The sequence below is a fragment of the Polypterus senegalus genome, chromosome 11 (assembly GCF_016835505.1).
Source record: "Polypterus senegalus isolate Bchr_013 chromosome 11, ASM1683550v1, whole genome shotgun sequence".
Taxonomy (NCBI): domain Eukaryota; kingdom Metazoa; phylum Chordata; class Cladistia; order Polypteriformes; family Polypteridae; genus Polypterus; species Polypterus senegalus.
The window spans coordinates 35929571-35955218 of record NC_053164.1 but is presented as its reverse complement, the minus strand read 5'-3'; the positions used below and the strand labels follow the sequence as shown (position 1 = coordinate 35955218).

The 25648-nt window shown below is 39.2% G+C and overlaps 1 protein-coding gene across 1 annotated transcript in view; it reads right to left on the bottom strand.

Annotated features, from left to right (window-relative positions):
• Positions 1 to 1257: 1257 nt before the first annotated feature.
• Positions 1258 to 25648, bottom strand: part of LOC120538833 — a 30221-nt gene continuing 5830 nt past the window's right edge. Inside the window, exon 2 of the mRNA XM_039768357.1 lies at positions 1258 to 4826. Within this exon, the coding sequence (XP_039624291.1) occupies positions 3592 to 4785 (1194 nt within the window). The 5' untranslated portion in view covers positions 4786 to 4826 and the 3' untranslated portion in view covers positions 1258 to 3591. The remainder of the gene's footprint in view (positions 4827 to 25648) is intronic.

The following is a 25648-nucleotide window of genomic DNA, read 5'->3' as shown; positions in this document are numbered from 1 at the left end:
AAGCCACCGTAATTTGGGCAACGATTCAGTTCATGAATCAAATGAATAAGATCTGAGCTCTGTCTCAGGTAATGATTCATAAGGTAGTTGTGTCACATATTTCAAATATTAAAATGTGTGCTTTAGTTAAAATGCATGAAGTCTAAATATTTCGCAATAGAAATTTATTATTTTTCACCCTCTGATAAAGGTCCATAGAGAGCTGGATCCCTAGTAAAAGATCAAAAATAACATCCTATTTGCTATCACACTGACCTTGAAGTAGTCTTCTTATATAATACGCTACCGTGGCTGTCCGTTTGTCTGTCCAGGATTTTAAATCACCTGTAGCTCGCAAACCGTTTCACCTATTGACTTGAAATTTGGTACGCATATACTACGTGACGTCTACTATCCATTTTCAGGGTGATAATTGACCTCCAAGGTTAAAGATCAATCCAGGAAGGTCAAGGTCAAAAATCAAATAACCTGTAGCCTGAAATTTGGAGCACATATACTGCGCTGAAACTCTGCACTACAGGTTTATATTAAAAGCAAAGAGTATTGGAATTATTACTCTTTTTATTTGTATTTAATTGTTGAATCAACTCTTGGCAGCAGGGTGGCCGTGCGGCGGATGTGTATGGGCGAAGAGTACAGTCAAGTCAACTGTATTCATTGCACGTTATCGTGCAGTACGCCGTTACTGGTCTAAAATAATCCCCCACATCTTTGTTTTTTAATCAGTAACATACAGACAGTATGGGGCAGAATGCATGATATCTGCATTTGTTTATTTAATTTTCAATTATTAAATTGTTTCCTTAATTCAGTATTCACATTCAAAGTTAAATGATTGCCAATACATAAAGAAGGCAATTATAATATTTATATACTTGAACTCACACACAGTCATGTGAAAAGTACACTCCATGAAATGTATTTTTCTTTTTCAGCCTAATGGGCACATCAAGATTTGATCTTCATTTAAATACTATCTATATTGATAAAGGTGGTATATAATAACAAACATCATACCACTGTAGACCATTGTCTAATTTAAATAAACATAAATGCACATTTTGCAAGTGAAAAAAGTCTACTCCTACATTTTATCACGACCTCTAATCCCCAAAAATTAGTCCAAGTTCAGGTGCAAATGATTCAAAGATCAGTACAGAGGCTTTCGTCTGACCCTGTCCTCTTATTCAAACCTCAGGATATTTTGTTTGGTTAGCCCTTTTCTGTTATCACCATGCCGAGATAGAAAAAAAACCCTCTGAGGCCCTCAAAAAAAAATAAATAAATAAAAAGGTGACAGATGTTCTTGAGTCCAGAAAGAGATTTTAAAAAGATCTCCCAAAAACTGGAAATAAATTACTCCACTGACCAAAAGATTATCTGCAAGTTTTTAGACAACTGCCATTTTGTCCAGGCCAGGCTGCCACAGCAAGTTCATTCTGAGAGCAGAACACAAGGATGCTGAACGAAGTCTCTATGAATCGCAGAATTTCATCACAGGGCCTACAGGTAGCTCTTGCCACTGGTGATGTCAGGATGCCTGAGTCTGCCATTAGAAAGAAGCTGCACAAATGAGAGCTACAGGGGAGGTATGCTGGGAGGAAAATTTGGCTACCCAGAAAGAACACCAGGACAAGACTACAGTTTGCCCACTGTCACACGTATGCATACGGGAGGCAGTCAATAGACTCGACTAAATGTGGCATGCCGAATCAGGGGATGACAGAGTGCACTAACACCTTTTCTCCTTTCTCTGCAGATCCTCAGAACAGAAGCCTGCCTAATTCTCTACTTCCAGTTGCAGCTCCCACCCTACTCCTGACCTCACTTCCTCCAACAGCCCCTTGCACACCCCTATTCCTCCTCGCCGGCTATAAAGCCAGACACTTTTATTTGTTTATTAGTCACATCTTGGACTCAGTCCTAAGTGACTACTCAGTTGGCTTTAATTAATTATTTTATTTTGCAGATTGTTGTGAATATACATGGTGGAACCCCAAACCTTTTTTGTCTGATTTGCTCTTTTCTCTCACCGTGAACACCTAGTTAAAGATCAGAACGTCTGGAATAATGTGCTCTGAACAAACAAGTCAAACATACAGGAATGTGGCCAAAGCATTTGAGCGTAAAAACCTCATACCAATTGTAAATCATGGTGGACCTAGGCTACTCACCATCACAGAATCACCTATGAAGTCTTCATTGTACCAGAGCGTGCAAGTCCATCAGTCAGAAGATGGTAAAAAAAAAAAAAAAATGGCAATGACCCTAAACAGACCAATAAACCAATCACAGAAGAGCTGAAGGAGGGTAAGGACAATATGAAATGGGTTCTGAATGCAAGACACCCCTCAACGTCACACAGCTAAAAGAAATCTGCACAGATTAGTAGGGAAAAACTTTCTCTCAGTTCATATCACAGACATGTAGACAGTTGTAGGAAATGCCTATTTCAAGGGTAACATGCCAGCTCTTACAGCTAAATCCCATACTTAAATTAATAAATACATGAACACATACATAAATAAATGAGAAATCCATTGCAATGACAGCTTTTCTATTAATTACATCACTTTTATCTAAAGATAAGGTTTAAATGAAGATCAAATTTTGATATATCAACCTACATAGCATTTCATGGGGTGTACTCCCTTTTTCACACGACTGTAAAGAAGTCAATTTCTGTCTGTCTGCTAGTCACATTCTGTTGGGAGCATCACAATATTAGCACTGCTGCTACGAATCCCGTAGAAAACGGCATATAATTGCAGCAACCAACAAACTGAAACTATAAATTAATAAAGGTAAAATGAAATAGAAACATCAATACATCTATAAAAATCAATTTCTGTCTGTCCGTGCAGTTACACCAAGTTGGGCAAATTCTGTATTAATGTTTGTGATGACCCATCCATTGGAATGTACTTTGTAATGCATATAATGATAAAAATGTACCGCAGTTTTAGCTTTATCTTAGCAATATATGCAAGAGATTCAAATTTTTGAAATTTAAAAGTATCACTCGTAAGATGTACATGGATATAAGGTTATGAAGAATGTACAAAAAAATTGCACCAGAAGGTCAGTCCGTTATGAGTATATTCGGCTTTACAAGACTACATATGTATGCTATGAAGATCCTGTGTTTGAAGTCAAGGTGTACTTTTGGTATTCAGTCCCTTGAAGACAAAAAAGTAATTAAGCAAACAAGCCAATAAATTAATCACAGATCATAATTTGCTAAACTTCAGAGTGTACCAGTTTTCACCATTTACAGTTTGTGGAGTCTCAAACAGCCAAATCTGATGCAAACACATTACAAACCAAAACAATTGCTAAAATAAAATTCTGGGAAGGAATTCCTATTATGAAGAAATGGAGCAGAATTGAGCAACCCAGGTAGATGTCCCACAAACAGTTCATTATCCACCATGCCAAATCCCTACAAGTTACATGGTAAACTAAAAGTTATTGTTGTTTCTTTTTTTTTTTTTAAAGAACAGGTAGAGTTTTTAAAACATTTCACCTCTGACTGTAGCCTATTTTCTGCATGGGCTACAAAGGACTTAGGACTTTCTCAGCAGACCTTGGCTAGAAGAAACCCTGCAACATCAGTATGCTAGCGAGGAAGATAAGGGCGTTCATCATCTTGATTGAGGTGGCCCGGGATTGTGGGACGGGGACCAAATATTGGTGGGTGTAATCCACGTACTCTTCACTGCATCGGGCCAGCTTCATCTGTGTTGCTAACTCGGGGCTGGTGGCAGCTTTGGCTTGAATGGTATCACGCAAAACAGCGCTGGATGTAGGCATGCTTGGACTGGGTTGTGGAGTTGTGCTAGTCGTGGTAGTGGTGGTGATGTTGCTACCAGTGCTGGTAGTGTTATCAGTAGAAACATTCTTGTTGAGGAACAACTCCACAAGGGCACTGTCGGAGTAGTCACGCTCCATGACACAGTCTGGACTGTCAGGCTCGCTGCAATTCTTGGGCATTTCCAGCAGGTTTGGCTTTTGCATACAGCTCTCAATGAAATCATTATAGGAAATCGCTGGCCTTTCATAGTAGTAGTTGTAACCATCATCATCACGATACATGTTATGGTGTCTTCCATAGCGTCTTGCCATATAATAGTTGTAGTACTTTGCTGCATCTGGGCTATCAAAGTCAATGTCCATCCAGGGACGACTGTACATTCTCCCAAGTCCATACCCTACGGCTGCACCTGCTGCAGCTCCTACACCAGCTGCTACCATTGAATTCTTTCCAAACCCTTTAGGCTTGTAACCATAATTTTTCCCATAGCCTTGGCCATAACCAGGATTGGAACCCCATCCATAGCCTGGCTGATTGTGCCCATATCCATAGCCTGGCTGATTGTGCCCATATCCATAGCCTGGCTGATTGTGTCCATATCCTGGCTGATTATGCCCATATCCTGGCTGATTATGCCCATATCCTGGCTGATTATGCCCATATCCATATCCCTGTTGATTAGGCATTCTGTTGTTATTCTGTCCCCAGTTTGGCCCTCCTGCACCAGATCGATAGGGGCTATCGGGATTATCCCAGTTGGGTCTTGACTGTGCGTTTCCACCTCCCTGTGTATTACTGTTAGAGCTCCAACTTGACCAAGAACTCTTACTGGAGCTACTGGAGCTGGTTTTCTTGCTGGACTTTGACCCACCAAAAATCCCTCCTCTTCCTCCTCCTTTCTTGCTTAGGACAGAAGTGGATAGGAGTGCTAGTAGCAAAGTGAAGACCAGCAAATGCTTCATCAGCGCCATAACTCTGATAGCAATGAGGTTGGCTGTGATGAATTAACAATCTGTATACAGAAAAACATAACAAAAGTTAATTATAACATTTCCATTTATCCCTTCGACTGGTCTCTTAGTGTCCCAATAAAATATACACTGCTGCCACCTCTTTCCCCAATACTTCGAGATCAGGCTGGGGAGTCACATGAAGCTTTTTCGGAGCTCAGAACCCAAAATTAACACATTTAGACAGTAAAGGGACCATTGCTAAGGTTAAAAAAAGGTAAGGTAAGTAAGGTAGTAATCCTACTCTCCCCCCGCTTCCACTATCACTACCTACTGCAGTGCTACATAATTAATTTTGAAATAGCTGCTGAATGCACAGCAATTTTAAGTAGTTTACAATAGGGAAAATAAATTGAACTTAACATCTCTGAGTAGACAATATTTCCAAATGTCGGTGTGTTCACTAGGGCTCACTCAACAGTATGAACACATGACTCCACATTAATATACTCTACTTAGAAAATGGGTGGGCCTATCTAATGTAGCTTTAAATTAGTTTTAGTTTTATCTAACAGGGAGAGGTTTCTTTGCAAATCTTTGATTGTATATCGGGAAAACATAACACTGAATATGGTGTCCTGCAAAGGTCAGTTCTGGTCTCTTCCTCTTTTTTGATCAGGCCATTCAGCCCAACAAGCTTGTCCATCTTATTCACTAATATTGTCCAAAATAACATCAAATCGAGGTCTGAAGATTTCTAAAATCCTACTGTCCACAGCACTGCTTGGTAGTTTATTGAAATGGGTCCAGCTACAGACCTCTGCAGCTCTGCGATTCAGTAGCTCCACTATACAGCCAATTGGATTGCAGGCTGTTGACACCTGGTTTACTTGACTTCACTTAGATAACCCTCCTCCAACTCTAATCTTAACCATAGTGCAACCAGGTGTTGTCACTGACGTATAATATTGTTTTGTCTTGGTAGAGTTTTATATCACTCTACTTTCCCTGATTGTATTGTGTAGACTTAATCAGAATGCCTCAGATCCCTTAGACTTTATAAGGTATTGTACTTTATAGCTTCTCTCATACCTTCCCTTCTACATCTATAGCCTCGGGCAATTTGGTAGAGTAAAAAGATAAGCAGGAGTTAAGTTACAACTTTATGTATTACTGATAATATTCATAAAATAATAACAACAAGCAAAGTACATGTGAGTATTGGCAACCATACAACCTGATAAATAATAGATGTGTAGTTTTAGGCGGCACACAGACTTGTAATTACTTAAATGTCTCCGGACAAGTCATCATTTCCAGTCAGCTTTCTTCAGAACAGGCCACATGCCTGTCTCAATATGGCTACTGAACTGTGCTCCTCAGTGTGTTGTCTTTATGGCTCTGGTGCGACAGAGAGTGAGAGGGGTAAATTGACCAAATTTATAGATTCTCTGTTCAAATCCTTACACCAATAGGGCATCACCATACAGAATGGCCTCTGATACAAAACCAATCCCAAACAGACAACTTTAGACTAATAGAATTCCGGTACAACTCATTTCCCAGTTGCTTTGTTTATGGTTTTTAGGCTCTCAGTCAAAACACAGTCACTCAGTCACAGTTGGAGCTGCTCTGATGCTCCAACCCCGTCAGTGCCTTTTCACACTTGCCCCCAAGACCATCTGCTGAGCTGAAGCTTGCCAGCTAAGTAGTTTGGCATTCAAGCCAACCCTGAAAAAAATATCACATCTTGAGTCAGTCCTAAAGACTTGGTGGTGTTTGTTTAGTTAAACATGAAAGCATTACTGTTCTCATCAAGGAAATCCTGAAATGCTAATATTACGTTTGCTTTTTCTGACCTACAAATAAAGATATACATAATATTTATCAAATTATATACAAACTTTCACGCTACAACAAACATAAGAGACAATCTCATCATTGGAGTGGTGCTCTGCAGGTCTGCAGCTACAGTCTATTGAATTCATTCCATGTGTCTGTGGTTCTCTGTGTCAAGAACAACTTTCAAAAATTTCTGCTAAACCTGCCAAACTGCCCAACCAACTGTGTCCTCGTGTTTATGCTGCAGAATATTTTTGAAAAATACAAATTGGGGTCCATTGTACTAATTCATTTCATAATTTTAAACACTTCAATTATATCACCCTCTTAATCTACCTTTGCATAAAGTAGCGGAACTGAGGGGGTAGGAACTTTGAATGTTGGCAATATGACTGGTAAGGGGAGAGAGATGGCAAATATGATGGAGAGAAGGAAGGTTAATATATTGTGCGTGCAAGAGACTAAATGGAATGGGAGTAAGGCCAGGTGGATTGTAGGTGGGTTCAAATTGTTCTATCATGGTGCGGATAGGAGTAGGGGTTATTCTGAAGGAACAGTATGTCAAGAGTGTTTTGGAGGTGAAAAGAGTGTCAGGCAGAGTAATGATTATGAAGCTGGAAATTGTGTGTGATCATGAATGTTGTTAGTGCATATGCACCGTAAGTTGGGTGTGTAATGGGTGAGAAAGAAGACTTGGAGTGAGTTGGATGAAGTGATGAACAGTGTACCCAAGGGACAGAAAGTGGTGATTGGAGTGGATTTCAATGGGCATGTTGGTGAAGGGAACAGTGGAGACGAGGAGGTGATGGGTAGGTATGGTGTCAAGGAGAGGAATGAAGAAGGTCAGAGGATAGTGAATTTTGCCAAAAGAATGGACATGGCTGTGGTGAATACACATTTTAAGAAGAGGGTTACATACAAGAGTGGAGGAAGTTGCAGACAGGTAGATTGCATTCTATGCAGAAGAGTTGATCTGAAGGAGATTGAAGACTGCAAAGTGGTGGCAGGGGAAAGTGTAGTTAAGCAGCATAGGAAGGTGGTGTGTAGGATGATGTTGGAGATCAAGAAGAGGAAGAGAGTGAGGGCAGAGCCAAGGATCAAATGGTGGAAGTTGAAAAAGGAAGACTGCAAGGTTGAGTTTAGGGAGGAGGTGAGACAGGCACTGGGTGGCAGTGAAGAGTTACCAGACAGCTGGGAAACTACAGCAGATGTAATAAGGGTGACAGAAAGAAGGGTGCTTGGTGTGACATCTGGAAAGAGGAAGGAGGAAAACGAAACCTGGTGGTGGAATGAGGAAATACAGGAGAGTATACAGAGGAAGAGGATGGCAAAGAAGAAGTGGGATAGTCAGGGAGATGCTGCAAGTAGACAAGAGTACAAGGGGATAAGGCGCAAGGTGAAGAGAGAGGTGGCGAAGGCTAAAGAAAAGGCATATGATGAGTTGTATGAGAGGTTGGACACTAAGGAGGGAGAAAAGGACCCGTACTGATTGGCTAGACAGAGGGACAGAGCTGGGAAAGATGTGCAGCAGGTTAGGGTGATAAAGGATAAAGATGGAAACATACTCACAAGCGATGAGGGTGTGTTGAGCAGATGGAAAGAGTACTTTGAGAGGCTGATGAATGAAGAGAATTAGAGAGAGAAGAGGTTGGATGATGTGGAGATAGTGAATCAGGAAGTGCAACGGATTAGCAAGGAGGAAGTAAGGACAGCTAAGAAGAGGATGAAAAATGGAAAGGCTGTTGGTCCAGATGACATACCTGTGGAAGCATGGAGGTGTTTAGGAGGTCTGCGGTAGAAGTGAAGGATGCATTCAAGTTGGAGGTGGGATTACATCAGGGATCAGCTCTGAGACCTTTATTATTTGCAATGGTGATGGACAGGTTGACAGACGAGATTAGACAGGAGTCCCCGTGGACTATGATGTTTGCTGATGACATTGTGGTCTTTAGCGATAGTAGGGAGCAGGTTGAGGAGAACCTGGAGAGGTGGAGATATGCTCTAGAGAGGAGAGGAATGAAGGTCAGTAGGAACAAGACAGAATACATGTGTGTAAATGAGAGGGAGGTCAGTGGAATGGTGAGGATGCAGGGAGTAGAGTTGGCGAAGGTGGATGAGTTTAAATACTTGGGATCAACAGTACAGAGTAATGGGGATTGTAGAAGAGAGATGAAAAAGAGAGTGCAGGCAGGGTGGACTGGGTGGAGAAGAGTGTCAGGATTAATTTGTGACAGATGGGTATCAGCAAGAGTGAAAGGGAAGGTCTACAGGATGGTAGTGAGACCAGCTATGTTATATGGGCTTGAGACGGTGGCACTGACCAGAAAGCAGGAGACAGAGCCGGAGATGGCAGAGTTAAAGATGCTAAGATTTGCATTGGGAGTAACGAGTATGAACAGGATTAGAAAGGAGTACATTAGAGAGTCAGCTCAAGTTGGACGGTTGGGAGACAAAGTCAGAGACGCAAGATTGTGTTGGTTTGGACATGTGCAGAGGAGAGATGCGGAGTATATTGGGAGAAGGATGTTAAGGATAGAGCTGCCAGGGAAGAGGAAAAGAGGAAGGCCTAAGTGAAGGTTTATGGACGTGGTGAGAGAGGACATGCAGGTGATGGGTATAAAAGAACAAGATGCAGATGACAGAAAGATATGGAAGAAGATGATCCGCTGTGCAGCCCTTAACAGGAGCAGCCGAAAGAAGAAGAAGAACAAAGGACTTTCTCTAGCACTATTATGTCTTTTTTGTAATTATAACACCTGTGTGTTATATAACTTAAGTATAACCTTCTTGACTTGTACCCCACATATCTGTCCACTGTCTTGATGTAGATAGTAATGACCCCACCATGACTCCCAGGCCCTTCTCATAAGGTGTATGATCAAGATCCCACATTTTGTATTCGAATCTAGCATTTTTACTTCCTACATGCAATACTTTACAGTCACTAACATTAAATTTCATCAGTCACAAATTTGCTCAAGGATGTATGTTATCCAAATCTCTCTGTAACAATTTAGCTTATTCTACTGTAGATTATCTGCACTTCCACTTAGTTTGGCATTATCTGCAAACTTTACCAGCTTATTGGTTATATTCGTGCCCAGATAATTTATGTATATTAAGAAGAGCAGCAGCTCCACCATTGACACTTGAGAGAAACCACTTTTACCATCCCCTAATTTTGAAAAAGTTCCCCTCACCATAACCCTTTGTTTCCTGTGTTTAAGCCAATTTTATACCCACCTACACACTATGCCCCTAATTCCCACTTCTTTTAATTTTGATGCCCAACCTCTCATGTAGTACCTTATCAAAAGTCTTCTAAAAATGAAGATAAATAATATCATAAGCACTTCTCTTATCATATGCTTTTGTTGCTACCTTATAGAATTCCAGCACGTTAGTGAAACAAAACCTTCCTTATCTGAACCCAAGCTGATTATTTGCTAATACTCCTGTTCTAGACATGTGCTGCTCAGTCTTTTTCCTAAAAATTGCTTCCATTAACTTACATATGATGCACATTAAGCTTACTAGCCTATGGTTACTTGGATCAGCCTTTTTATAGAATGGGATGATATTCACTAGCCTCCAGTCTTTAAAAACTTCCCCAGTGTGCAGAGATTTTTAAAAAATATGTGTCAAGGATTTACATGTGTTGTATATGCACTCACGGACTTCCTTAAGCACAACGGTTATCTGGTCCCTGTGATTTGTTAGATTTCAGCCTACTGGCACTTCTTGTGCCGACTGCATCACCAAATCCAAATTGACCAACCAGGTTGCTCTATGGGTCTGGACACACACACACACACACACACACACACACACACACACACACAAAACTTTGGCATTTTATTATACAGTAGATTGCTTTAATTTGAATACACTAACTACCATTTGTAAAGCACCTTGAATTATACTTTGGATGGGAAGGTACTATATAAGTAAATGTTATTGTTGTTCACATAGAGCACACGAATTGACAAGAATTCCCCTTTAAATGGCAACTCCAATTAGAACAAGCTGTAGATAACTTTATTATCCAAAAATGTGTATTTTCGGAGGGAACGCTAACATCTTACCTCATTCCATTAAATGTCATGCCTTGACAAAGACTTCAGACCCTTCACCAATTCTTTAATTTTACTGCACATGCTGTACACTGAAATTTTGCTCTCTGTAATATTTTCATTTAAAAGCGGTGAAATGCTAAATTATGATTTTGAATACAATTTTGTTTTATGGCAGAAAAAAAAACTTAAGAAAAAGGGAACTATGCTTTTTGTGTTAAGTATTCTGTCCTCAAGTTATGCAGAACAGTCTGGAGAAACTTCAAAGACGAGCGACTAGGCTGATTCTGGGGCCGAGAGTTGTGACCTAAGGAGCTATTGAAGGAGCTGAACCTTTTTAGCTTAAGTTAAGGCTATAAGGTGACATCATTAAAGTGTTTAAAATTATGAAAGCAATTAGTATAGTGGATCCCATTTGCCACTTTAAAATACATTCTTCAGCAAGAACATCTGAGACACAGCTAGAAACTGGTCATGGGTACATTTTGCACAAACATGAGGAAGTTCTTCTTTCAACAAAGAACCACTAACACATGGAATAAATGACCAAATAGTACTCTGCATGTAATGCTGCTAGGTGATTGGGACCTGACAAACAGAATATAGACTCATTTGTCTAATGTCTCCAGTTTTACTTCCATGACAGAATGGAAGAAAAAGGTCAGAAATTGCGGCTGAATGTGCCATAGCTATAAATCCTTTGTACAGGCAGTGGCGCCATCAGGCAGCATGTTATTGTCCATCAGAAAAAGAGGCGAAGTTGTGATGTACCTTGGCAATACTGGAAAGTCATCACAAAGTCATTTAATTTGACTTGCCCAGACATTTCTAGTCGTGTAATCTGACATGGTCCAACGATGAGATCCGCAACTGACATTAGAAACATTTAGACGAGAACAGGCCAATTAGCCTAACAAAGCTTGCAACTCCTATCCATTACAACATTTGAAAATTTTGATGAAAACAGACCATCAGCCCAAATCCCCTCTAACTAAAAGCAATGTAATACAATATTAACTTGATTGCATGATTTTGCTCCAACCACAGCAGAAGCCAGTTCATTCTTCTAATGAAGCAGGTTATTTAGTGCTGTACCTTGTTGGGACTTTCAGCCCACCTTGTCAGGCATTTCTGATGTTACCGATATTATGTCTTACAGTGGAATGTATAAGGTGTTTGTGGACCAAAGTAGATTAATACTTTTTTGGTTGTTTAATTCTTTTCTCATTTTTTTTTTCAGAGTGCTTCCATGAAAATGAGATTTTATGATGAACACACACAAAGGTGCAAATGGGACCAGCTTAGCTAATGATCAGTTGGTTTCTTTGTTATTTGGCAGCTGGTTAAGCAACTAAAACTGTGAATGGATCATATTTAGACATTAAAGATCTTAATAATTGAACTATATTTAAGTCTACAGTAACTTTGTGTTAGCAATACTAATAGACTTCTAATCCAGAAACTGACTGCAATGGAAACCACTAGGCACTGCAGGTCTCCAGGAAGAAGACTGAGGAACCCTGCCTTGATGACATTCTCAGAAAAACAAAATTTACATTATCTGAAATACCTGACATGGCAGGACTAAAGAGGTAACAAGGAGCAGAATGAAATAAATTGTTTCATTATCAGTGGCCTCTAGCTTTGTACATGGAGATTGATTAAGGCAAAAACTTGCAACCACTGCAACCCTCCAGGAATGACACTGGAGACGGCCGCTCAACACTATTGGCTGTACATTTGGAGCTACCACAACACTTTTTAACAATGTTGTTTTCCCAAAATTGCTTAGGTTAAGGTTAGAAGAAGTCTTCTGGGTAATGTCGTTCTGAAATGCTAAAGCAACACACCAGAAAGAGGGGGACCAGCAGGTGGAGACAGAAAATCAGACTGGCAGGACCTCTAAAGGCCAATCTGGTGAGACTGGGACTGTTGGGAGTGACGGCCTTTGGGGATACTATGGAGAAAATGCTACTAGGCACAAAGGCCTCTAAGGTCAACAGACAGCAGCATTTGTTTCTAGTCTTGGAAACAGAGACCATTTTGCCCATTTGAGATTGCTAGAGCAGAACTGGCAAAAAGTCAGTAGTTTTTTCACCAAACCATAAAGCCTAATCCAGGGTCCCAGAATGGAAAGGGTTGGCACATGTTCTTCCTTTAAGGGCTACCAAAGACTCTGGGATAAGAGGACAGAAATGACAGCAAGAGTCATTTCTAGCCTGGTGTCCCTGTAGTCAAACAGGCCCACCTCTGAGCCATGGCTTGGACCAGAAGCAAGTCCGCGATAGGGTTTAAAGTGGTCCGAACTTGAACGATCTTCAGTTCAGTGGAACAGGCTGGAAAAATGGGTTTCCTGGTGGAGAGAAGACAGGCCAGGAGTCATAAGAGAAAGGAGGCAGGGCCGTCTTAACAGCATTATAGGCCCCCAGGCAAAGCAGTGCACTGGGACACCTACCTACACAACCACCCAGCAAGTTACAACATACATAGATTATCATGAGGCTCCTATGCTCGTGGGGCCCCCGAACAACTGCCCAGTGTGCCAATGCGTTAAGATAGCCCTGACTGGAGGTCAGAGGAAGAGTGCTGGACTGCATTTAGGAGATTAGCACGTGGGCAGACCCTCCCACCTATAAGACCAGAGTTAGGTACAGAGTAACATGCAGGGTTTGGCTTCTGTTGAATATTTTGTTCCTCTTTTTTTCCCCCCCAATTGTAGGATGAAACCTTCTACTTTGACATATTTAGATCACTTACCATTTATCTAGAAGAATAGAGGAAAAAGGAGGACACTCTCCAATTACATTCAAAAACAGTACAAGATGCAGCAATTGCTGCTTCTGCAGAATTAATGGGCTACTAATTTAAAAGGATCTCTCTGTTCTTTAGGCCATATATGAGAAAAATATGGGCTCAGGTGGAATTCCTCATTTATCGGCTGCCATTAACGATCTGAAAAAAGCTAAGATGGGAAACCAGATTTGAACTGAATATTTCACTCAAAAATTAAAAACAACCTTAACAACTATGAAGAGTGGATAATCAGATGATGCTATTAAAGGTAGTATTGAATAATATTACAAAACTGAGCCTGTAGTTGGTGCTTTCCTTCACAAATCCAATATTGTAGGTTTAGATCCCATTCCTGATTGTTGTACATGAAGAGTTTGCGTGTTCATTTTGTTTCTCTGCGTGTTTGTCTGAGCTAAAATAATGAAAGTGATTCTCAAACTACACATCCAAAGCCATTAAATGACTTGTGAAGCAAATTAAGAGACAGCTACTAAGGAAAATAAAAAATTATCTGGACACCACATAATTTACTGTATGAGCACTTGGAAGGACCAAAAACTCATGCAAGATTGCCGTTTATAGATTTCTCATTGGCTTTTAAAACTGATCAATCAAGTCTGTTTGGACCCTAACCTAGTGGGGTGAATTGTAGACATTTTATCCACCAGGACACAAATATCATTCAATTATGGGATGATTTTCAGATCCTCATTCACGGGATAAAGTCAAGGCTGCTGTCTGTCTCTTCTGTTTACCTTGCACACAGATAACTGCAGTAGTTCACACAAGGACAGACACATCCTCCATCCTCCAGATGACTGTCACTTTGAGACTTCTAAAAGATAAGGAGGAATGCCATGGATCTACAGCTGATGAGCTTGTACAATGGTGTGATCATTCCTATTAACAGCTAAATATCTCTAGGATAAAGGATATGGCTGTAGACTTTAGATGTTCCTTCTACTCCACACTACTACGTTTTTCTTTAAAACTGGAGTTTTATATGAGAATGATCTCCATCCACACTGGAGTTTCTGCATTGCTTATAAATGGATCCCTGTCCAAATGAAACGCCTGAAAACACATATGATGCAGACTTTTGCCTACAGTGATAATGCTTGCATTTCTGCATGTCTCACTAATACTGTGACCTGGAGGTAGGACCACCATCTCAAGCTAATCCTGGCCACAATGAACTTTATTATCCCACCATGCATGTCAATTCAGCTCCCCATCTTTATTCATGTCATTTCACTATCACTAACAAACTCCAAGTCTGTTTGCAACCTTGGGCTGGTGATTGATGATCATCTGTTCTTCATTGAACAAGTTGCAATGGTTCTCTCGGTTTTTAAGATTTACTCTATACAACATCCGCCAGATGTGTCATAACTCCTGGTCTAGGCTGTGGTCTTGGAACATTTGTAACACCCTTGTCACACTCTGTTGACAGGAGTACTGGCATGGGTCACCAAACCTCTGCAGATGATTCAAAATACAGAGGTGTGTTTGGGTTTCAACCAGCTGAGGTAGGCACAGGTCACTCCTTCTTTCAGATCACCACATTGGCTCTCTATAGTTACACATATTAAGTTCAGATCCTTGATGCTTGCCTAGAGTAGTCAGTGTGTCAGCACCTACATATATGGAGACACTTGTGAGACCTTATGACCCTTTTTGCCCACTCAGGCCTGCTGATGAATAGCGTCTGGTGATATCACTTCTGTTTGGCATCAAATTACAGTCCAGACTATTTTCATGTGTACCTCCTGGCTGTTGGAACAAGCTGTTCATCTCCATTCTTCATTCATTTGAAGGGCTCTCGTTTGGTGAATTTCTGCCTAACCATTATTAGTTGTTCGGTTAGCCGTTCACCTAGGAGTTGTACCTCACTTGTTTTTAGTTCTGAGCTCTTCACTTCTGATGCTCATTTTTGTACCCTTGTCCTGTAACACTTGTTCCTAAACATTCCTTCAGACTGATGTTTTCTTGATTACGTTGATCTGTTTTGTAAGTTGCATTGGATAAAAGTGTCTACAAGGTAAATAAATGTAATTGCAATATAATACAGCAATACATTTGAAATCATTACTAACAGAGAGTTTCCTCGTGAATTCTGAAAACACCAAGCATGTCTTGAAATGTATTATGTTGAAAATTACCCTCAGGCAGTCACTATCATTTAGAAGGTGCCGGTTATCATCCCCTCACTAATGCTATGCCCATCTTCAGCACAAGATGCTGAGAGATCTGTCTGTCACACATTTTCCGCCAATTAAAAATGCACACATTTTACAGGAACAAATCAATTTACCTATAAGTTCCTTGTGGACACAGTCAGCCAATCAATTATTAAAACCAGGTCATAAATGAAATCCTTCCTTTATAGTGTTTAATGCCAAATGACAGTGCAACAAAGGCAAAACATGCTCAAGTTACAAGTACAGCTTACTAGAATGATAAATGCAGATCAGCTACTCTATTAATGTTAAGCATTTTTAGTAACAGAAGCAAACAAACAAACAAAAATTGAGTCAAAATCTCTAAAGCCAGAATGAAATCAAAACATCAGAAAACACATAACAGAAATCTAGATATCTAAGATCTTTTCTCTCACTATACTAATGTAATATAAAGTTTATTTTAAAAATCCAGAAACTTAAATACAAAATGTGTATAAAATACAAAATGATGGAGACCATGATAAGAAATTGATCGACAATATAGTGATGTGGTGACGTCACCTAAATGAAGATAAAACGACAAGGCCTAAACCATAGAAGATATGAGAGCTCGCTGCATGGGTTTTCTCTCACAGTACAAGGACATGCAGGCTGGGTGGACAGGTGATGGTAAATTACCCCCAGTGGTGTGATATATGTGGGTTTGTGTGTGTTCACCCTGTGATGGTCTGGCACCTTGCCCAGATGTCATTCCTACCTTGTTCCCAGTGCTTAATGGGATAGGCTTATCAAGGTTAAGGATAATGCTGCCCATCCTTTTTATGACTTGTTATGCTGGAGAACCTTTAGTGACAGGCCTAGTCCAGTACGATGTGCTAAGAAGCACTGCTTTTTTAATTTCTTTCTGTTGCCATCAAACTGTATAATGCCTCCCTCCAGTCACGCCTCTCTTCACTCTGGCCTTTTACAATTCATTTTAATTGGCATGCTGGCATAGGGATAATATTTCTGAATATTATTATATGATCAATATTAATTTTTTTGTTTCCCACTCATCTAATAGTTTAGATGCTCTGATTTTAAATATGCAGTCTTGGAAATTGTCCACCCACATTCTTGAAGAGGGGATTTCAATAATCTTCTATTGCGTCATGAAGCATATGGATAATTGCACTTGATTCATGTAATGGTTTGGGTATGAACAAGTTAAATGAAATGGGCTGCTTTCTATAAATACACCCGTATCCAGCTGTTTGTCACTTCCGTCCTTCATTTCCACCAAGTTTGACTTTGGACGCTGTTTTGGTAATACCTGCTATTGTTTCCTCCTGACCATGGTCTTTGATATCTATCTCACATAAATAATGCTTTCTCCTTTTCTACAGTTCATTTTGTATATTTTTACACATTACCTGTATATTGCCCCGAGGGCCTTTTTTGCTATTTTCATTAGGTCCATGGTTCTCATGTTATGTGTTAGCATGTATTCTTATTACCTCAGGTCACTGTGCTTCTTTGGCCTTACTTTCAGATGTTGTTTTTCCACTAGGTGCTTGCATGATGGTGACATAAGCCTAAATTTAAGGTAATTATCTTTTTATTCTTATTTTGTTTATGCAAGTTTACATTAGCCAGATGGCCCAGATCAGGGGTAGGCGACATCAGTCCTGGAGGGTTGCTGGGGCTGCAGGTTTTTGTTCCAACCCAGTTTCTTAATGAGAAGTGAATTATTGATGATGAAGCACTTATTGCTCAAGTGACATTTTTCTGCTTCATTTTAGTGGTCTCGCTTGTTAAGGTTCTCCACCCTTAATTGCTTATTTCAGTCTTAAACTGATTTGATTTGGTGTTTTAATGGCTTCTTATTAGCAATAAGATGTAAATGACAAAAGAGCCAGCAGTTCATCTAAGTTGTTTCCTTTTACACTTGGGTGGATTCATCATGAACTATTTGGTTTAATAAAACACTTAAGAGAAAAAATTTGACAGACTGAAAATTATTAACTTTAGGCTTCAAATCATTTAGAGGATATCCTTGGAAAGGAAAAAAATCTATGATATAAGAACCTAGCATTACAGACTAACAAGACATAAAATTAAATAAGGCCTGAGATTGGTAATGATTGGTTTCTAATTAAGCAACTCTGTTAAAACGAAAACCTGCAGCCACTGCGTCCCTCCAGGACTGACATTGCCTACCTCTGGCCTAGATCTTTTATTTCTGTATATATCATCCCATTTCATTTATCTAATATGGGGAGGGGGTTGCATACTTTTTATCCCTAGCTGTTTATCTTGGCTCTGAAGAACTGAAAGTTTCCCGAAACATGTCAGCCAGATTGCTGTGCTGATTTGGTCAACCGGGGCTCCATCTACTTTCTGGACATGAATCCCTGCCTTGGTGACTTTGCTTTCAGACTTTGGGCATATTGAGATTGCCTAATTTGTTGGTTTACGCCCAAAATATTTATTATTTAATTATTGTATTTCATATGTGTGGGCACACATGTGTGCATAGGGTTTTATTGATTGTACTATGGCTGCTCCAGGGGTTGGCGCTGTGTCCTAATGCCTTTCTCTCTTCCTCCCTCTGCAGACCAGATGATTGATAGCTATAACACCTCTGACATCACTTCCGGTGTCTGTCCAACTTGGCTCACCTATTCTGAACTCCCGTCTACAACGACGACTCCACAATAATTGTTTGTGTGTGTGTTTTTAGTTTTTTTTATGTTCTAAAAACAACTATTAAGGGTGATCAGGCGAGATGGGTCTAACTGCAGCCTGCAGTACCTAGGATGTAGGTCAGGTAATGCCCACAACGTCAGTCATGAAACACCCCTTGAGTCAGATAACCCTCCCATAACCCTAATCTTGACCACAGTGTAATATGATGGGTGTTTCGTGACTGATGTTGAGGGGTTTTGTGATGCTGGGGTATTTCGTACCTGACCGCATAGGTACTGCAGTTCACAATTACACTCTGTTGGATCAGGCTGGTACCCCAACTCTTTATCGTTGTTGTCTATTGCATTACAGTGTGTATACTTTCATGTGGGTGGTTACTTTTGGTTTGTTATATTCTGAGTTAACTAGTAAAAATATTCAGTTAACATAATTTGGCTTAAAGAGGTTACTTATGTGAAACACTAACATAATTGTTACAAAGCTAATCTGTGGGTTATATAATATATTAATGGGAGGTTACTCTTGTTTGACAGTATACACAATGTTTTAAAGCTCTATGTTGCTGCCTTAGGAAGTCAATAAATGACTGTCTAACAGAAAATGAATGGCAAGTTGTATATTCGGTACATCCATATCTATAAATATAAAATGCTAAGGGTGCGTCCATCTGTCATACGATTACTCTTGATCTGCTGAGGCTAGAACCTTAATTTTGGTATTAAGCAAAAGCTTATGACCCACTACGTTTTTCAGAAATTACCAAAGTGACCTGTGATTGTGTTTCTTAAGGCAACAATGATTGAGAAAGTGACATGGCAGAAGAAAAGGAGCAGCACAGATATCTACTGAGCACCAAGGAAATTACAGAAGTTGATTACATGAGGAAAAACACACTAATAGGAAGAAGAAGAATAAGAGCATTGCCATTTGCTGAGCGTCATATGCATCAAAGAAGGTGATCAAGTAATGAAGACTGAGAAAGAAGCAGACAAAATGCTGCAACGCACAGTCAAGCAAGAAGTAATATCCTAAATATAGCCCGATATGTTCTGGAAATGTATAAAATTATAGGTCACAGCAACTCAATAGCCACTTTACTGGTGAGCAGAAAAGTTTATTATAAAAAATGCATGGTCCTAAAGCCCATCTATTCATAATCCACCAAAGACACTCTACGTACATATTTAAAATTCATAATCAAGTACTGTGTTTATTGATTACCAAATATGACAAATAACTCTGTAATAGGAAGAAAAAATAGGATTTTTGATATCTGCTGAAGGGACTTAATGAGTAACTGAGCAGCAGGCAGACATTAAAACTCAAAGGCATGTAAGGAGAAAATCTAGGATACAGAATTTAAGAATGAGATCAAGAGTGTAATGCATGCCAGCACACAAGCACCAAAGATTGTTATGATGCTGTATTTATTCATAGTGAAAACAAAACAAGATGCTCCAAAATGGAAGCGTTCAGCTTGCTTTATATGAATCACCATTATTTTATGATCGTAGGCTCACATGCTTCATTGGTATCAAATAAAAATATATAAATCTAAAAATGAAGACACAAAGCTGCTTGCTTGAAGAATCAGCACTGAGGTATTTTTGAGTTCAATCATGTATAATCTTGGGGAAAAACTGCTAAAAACAACAGGATTGAGAAATTACATTTTCAAGTATATTAATAGCACAGCCTTCTGCAACTGACAAATGCGTAGTACAGAAGTAAAAGAAAAAAACAAAACATGCATAGACATTAATAGAGGCTTTCAGCTTGGGGGTCATTCTGTGATGGAATGAACATTGAATTAAAATACATTTGGATTGAAACGGAATAATCCAAAACAGAAAATGTCCAAGCAATTGTTCAATTAGGGAAGAAACAATGAGTGCGATGACAACAAATGGGGCACTGAAACTGAAACTGAAAAGATTTGAAAAAAAATAAACAATGGTAATACCAGAGGTAAAAAATGGAGGTGAGGGTCACTTAATAATTGGCAATTCCAGATTAAAAATCCCCACAAGGAAATGGAGTAATTTTTTAACTGTTAAAATTGGCTTTCTACTAACTTAAATAAAGACGTCTGGTAAGTAAAGAAGATTAATTTTTACATGTTTGTTTTGTGCAGGGTGACGGCCTCAGTCTGCTGGCAAATGAAGGTTATAGTAAACTGTATCCTCTCGATCCTGATACATTTTGCATCATCATTAATTTTTCGACTGTTTAACTACATAAATGTGGACATAGGATAGTATTTGCAATGTGACAAGGGAACACACCACCAACTTGATCAGCCATTTAAAAACATTACAGGAAAAACCGACGTTTGATTTCTTTGTGTTGACAGAGCATAGTGGAGGCCCGGAGGTTAGCACCACTCAGTTCCAGGGCGCTGGGTTTGAATTTTGACATAGTCCGAGTATTGTCACCTCACTGGACAGACGGCTGGGTACACTAGGCCTGTCGGAGCTGCCAACTCTTAATTTGCTCATTTTTTGCATTTTAGACTTTTGAGTTCTCTGAAACGTTTTGCTTCCTTAACATTTTTTCTAACATAAAACAGTGAAGTTTTTAAAATAATTCTGAATTTGAATGCTCTGTAATGAAAGCATCGCAAAGAATACAATTTCCGTGTTAAGATTTGTTATTTAGTAAATTTAGCCTATTGATCAAGATGCTAAATACATTTATAAGATGAGCACTCGACAGACAAGACAGAAGTCATCCAGCTTATGAGCAAAGCCCAAACCCAACATAGAGCCAAAGAGTCCAAAGTATCAGAACATGTGATGCTTTGTTAACAAAGCAATAGAAATTCAATGCATTACACACATTTACTAATGTTAAATATTCAAAACAACATTCAATAATATCAGTGGAGAAATGCAAAATACAATAAATACACAGATGGAAGTTTAAATTGCATATGATGAATACTGTATATCTACATTAATACAAAAATATGAGGATGTTTATAAATGTGTGGTTAATAAGAGTAATTTTTACTGCAAAACTGAATTCTGTGTGTATTCTCTCTCCAATATGGATGCACAGATAGCTTTAATTGACTGTACAAATGACCCAGGAGTGAATAAGAAATGAAATGCATCTCATTACAGAGAGAGAAAATGGCAGAGAGAGTGAAGTACACCCAAGAGACCAGCTCACTTTGCTGCATTTGCTGTATCTCAATGGGAGCTCCCTGTCGAAGCAGTACAGCAGGCAAATGGACCCTCAAAGCAGTGGCACTCCTTTTTTTATGAACATAATAAGCAGGGAGAATGTTCTTTCTCCACAGCAGGCAACTTTATCCAAGGTGACCCACAAGGCAAGTTATAATACAAAATGATTAGAAGATGCAAAGGTAATAGGGAATAAGATAAGAAAACAAGCAAGAGGGAGTAGTACTACTGCAGCTACATGAAAACTAAAATGAGTATCCTAAACTCTTCGTCTACCCAACAGCAGCTATCCTGTAGAAAACATGAGTAAGTGAGTAAACTTCAAATAGCCAACAGAAGATCACTCCACAGCTTTGGAGCAAGAATGGAGAAGCACAGTCCAGTCTTGGTACATCTAGCAAGAGGACAGACAACCAGCAGGCAGGCAGAGGCAGAACTTAGACTTATTGAAGGGACATATGGAGAGACCACAAGACTGGGGATATCAAGGAGCAGAACCACTGAGAAAACCGAAAGTCAAGACGAAAGTCTCAAACTGAATCCTCACAGCAACAGAAAGCCTGTGAAGAGAGCGAAGCAGAAGAATAGTAGGAGTGAAACGAGACACAGAGACCTGCAGCTGAAGGAAGCCCCACCAAGTGAGAGATGTAATAGTCCAGCCAGGAGAACTACTACCTGAACAAGGAGTCACATGGCATAATTAGTGAGGAAAAATGGGATCCTCTGAATGTTATGAAAAAAAGAAACAAAAAGATTACGTTATTGAAACAACCTAGTCAGTGAATGAAAGTGAGGAGTCCAGAGTCACACCAAGATTCCTGACTGTGTCTAATGGTGACAAGGAAAAGACAAGGGCAGGATATCAAACTTTGAAAGGTTAAGTTAAAGGTGCTGAGAATTCATCCAAGATGAAATGGCTCTCAGAAATATGTGGAGTATAAGATGGAAGTGAGAGGAAGATCTGTGCATCTTCAGCTCAGAGCTGATAGGAGAAGCAATGAGAAGAAATAACATTGCCTAATGATTGAATGTAAAGAGAAAAAAAAAAAGAAGTGGACCTAACAAAGATCCTTGATGCAGACTTGTGTAGAGTTTCTGTGGAGAAAACAAGGAGTTACACCAGGAGACACAGAAGGATCAGCTGGAAAGATAGGACTTGAATCAGTCCAAAGCACAACCATGGATTCAGAGTTTATTGAGGGAAGAGATAAGCAATGAGTGATTAACAGTATGGAAAGTTGAATAAAGGTCAAGAAAAATAAGGACAGGGGAGAATGATTTTTTTTACTACACTATCAATACTGTATACAACTATCCTTCAACCTATCCATTTTCTAATACATTTATTTATTGGAGGGCTGCAATCACAAGACAGAAACTGAAAAATGTGTCGGTTTTAGGACACTTTCACCCATTCCTTAAAAGGTAAAAGGCACCAATTAACCTTATAAGAGTGATTTTGGCATGTGGCAGAAAAAAATAACAACAACAACACAGGAGAACAGAGACATTTCACACCTGATGTGCTCAGGCCCAAGATTAAAAAGCATGAAACAGCCACTGTAACTGCTATGCCACCATGCTGGCTGTGTACTGTAGATACACATACATACAGTATATACATACAGACATTTTTAAATAAGTGATGAGACAGGACACGGTGTGGTAACAATCTCTCCTATCCTCCCTCTGTAAAAAGGAAAACTGACAGTTTTTCCAACTCTGACGCCACTTCCAGGATCCAATCACCTGGACCTACTTGTGCCACCCACAAAAATGTCTCATAAACAGAAAAATCTCCATCTAGGGCAGTCAACCTGTACTACATAGAAGACTTGTTTTGTGTTTTACACGTACTTTCTTTAAAAATCATTTTTCAATTATACAGGGTTGGCCGCAAGGCGCCCCAAAACACTAACCTTGTCTGGCTTTCTCATTATAAACTCCTTTTATTTTTTGGGTTTGTTTTGGTCTTTGCAGAATTTGCCTATTGTATAAAATGGAGCTGGACCAACGACAAGTGTTAACAAAATAACTTGAAAACTTCAATCCATAATGAACTGCAGAGCATAGAGGAATATTAAAGAATTCACCCCATATGCATAAATATGTAAACAGTCACCACTTATGTTTAGTATGATAAATATAAAAGTACACACATAATCACACTCACAAAACCAGTGAAAAGTCTGGACACACCAGAAATGTTTGTGGTTTTGGCAGAAATGCATACCTTTTTTAATCAAGATAACATTAAACTGGTTTAAAAATAGTAATTTGCATTAACACCACTGAAACATGTCACTCTGTTCACTTGGGTTGCAAGGTGCTGGCATTTCTAATGTTCATTTTTTGGTTCAAAATTGAAAAAATAAACAGCTTTCACAAGAAACATTTTTACTTTTTTCAGAATGAAGTTTATTCCATATGACAGATTACAAAGAAACTGAAGATTTCATACAATGGTGTCTATTACTGTCTGGAGAGAAGAGAGCAAACTGGATCTAACCAGGTATCGTAAAAGAAGGTCCACAACCGCATAAGAGGATAAGGACATCAGAATGACAGCAACTTGCAACCCAAATGAAGTGAATAACAGGTTTCAGTGGTTGCAATTACAAATGTTTCTCTAATAATGAATTACCATTTAAAGAAGACTAAGAATAATCTAAAGGGGTTGGCCATTAGAGCACTGAATGAAGGACTCCTGAAAATGGGGCCTTGAAGTCATATGTGAAAAATAAATTAAAAATCAGACATTTCAAGCAGCAATAGCCACTGGAAATAATAGTAATGTCTTGGCAATATTTTTAAACTAATTAAATGGCATCTTGATATATATATATATATATATACATAGTAAATATATATATAGTATATATATATATATATATATACATAGTAAATATATATATAGTATATATATATAGTATATATATATAGTATATATATACTGTATATATATATATAGTATATATATATTTACTATGTATATATATTTTTCTATGTATATATATATATAGTATAGATATATATATATACACTAATAAAAGGCAAAGCCCTCACTCATTCACTCACTCACTCAACCACTAACTCATCACTAATTCTCCAACTTCCCGTGTAGGTGGAAGGCTGAAATTTGGCAGGCTCATTCCTTACAGCTTACTTACAAAAGTTGGACAGGTTTCATTTCGAAATTCTACGCCTAATGGTCATAACTGGAAGGTATTTTTCTCCATTAACTGTAATGGAGTTGAGCTGGAAAGACGGGGGGGAGTTTCGTGTGACATCATCACGCCTCCCGTAATCACGTGAACTGACTGTCAACGCAGTACGTAGAAAACCAGGAAGACCTCCAAAAAGCACTTAAGAAAACATGCATTATATAATTGAGAAGGCAGCGAAACAATAAGAAGCGAGCGAGTGACATATAATACCATATTCATGAGTGCTGCCAGCTCGGAAAGAAAGCAAGGTGTAAACCTAAACTTTAAATTAAGTTCATAGACAGGCTACTGCTGGCGTTTCACATGCCCACAGGTAATGCGGGATACAAGTTTAATGAGAGGACGCAGGATATAAACGAGAGTTTTGATCACTTTGTAACTAAGTTAAAATTGTAGGTGAAGGGGTGTGCTTATGCAAATTCCGAGAGACTGTGTTTGTGGGGGATTGACAGTTAAGGCGGGTGGGGAGTCACATCATCATATCCCTCCCATTCATCTAATTTCGCTCTGAGCTGAGCTCCGCGGCTAACGCCGTCTTCCGAAGCAACTTCGTCAGACTGCCACCAAATACTCACAGAAAAATCCACAAGTTAATACACACGCTGTCTCTAGAGTTTCTACACACTGAATCCTCCAGGCACTACTTACAAAAGGTCACATTGACAATCGTGTTACGTTATTTTTAAAAACTTTCCTTTTCTTAGCACAAGCACAGCTGAGAAGCTTGATGCATGTGCTCCATAACGCTTAAAAATAATGCATTTAATCACACTTTGCATTACAAGCAGATTACATTGATCAGCGCATCCCGATTCATTTTACCCTCGCACCACCTTAGTTTGAGAAGAAGTATGAAAAAATATGAGGTTAACACAGAAAAACAGATCACC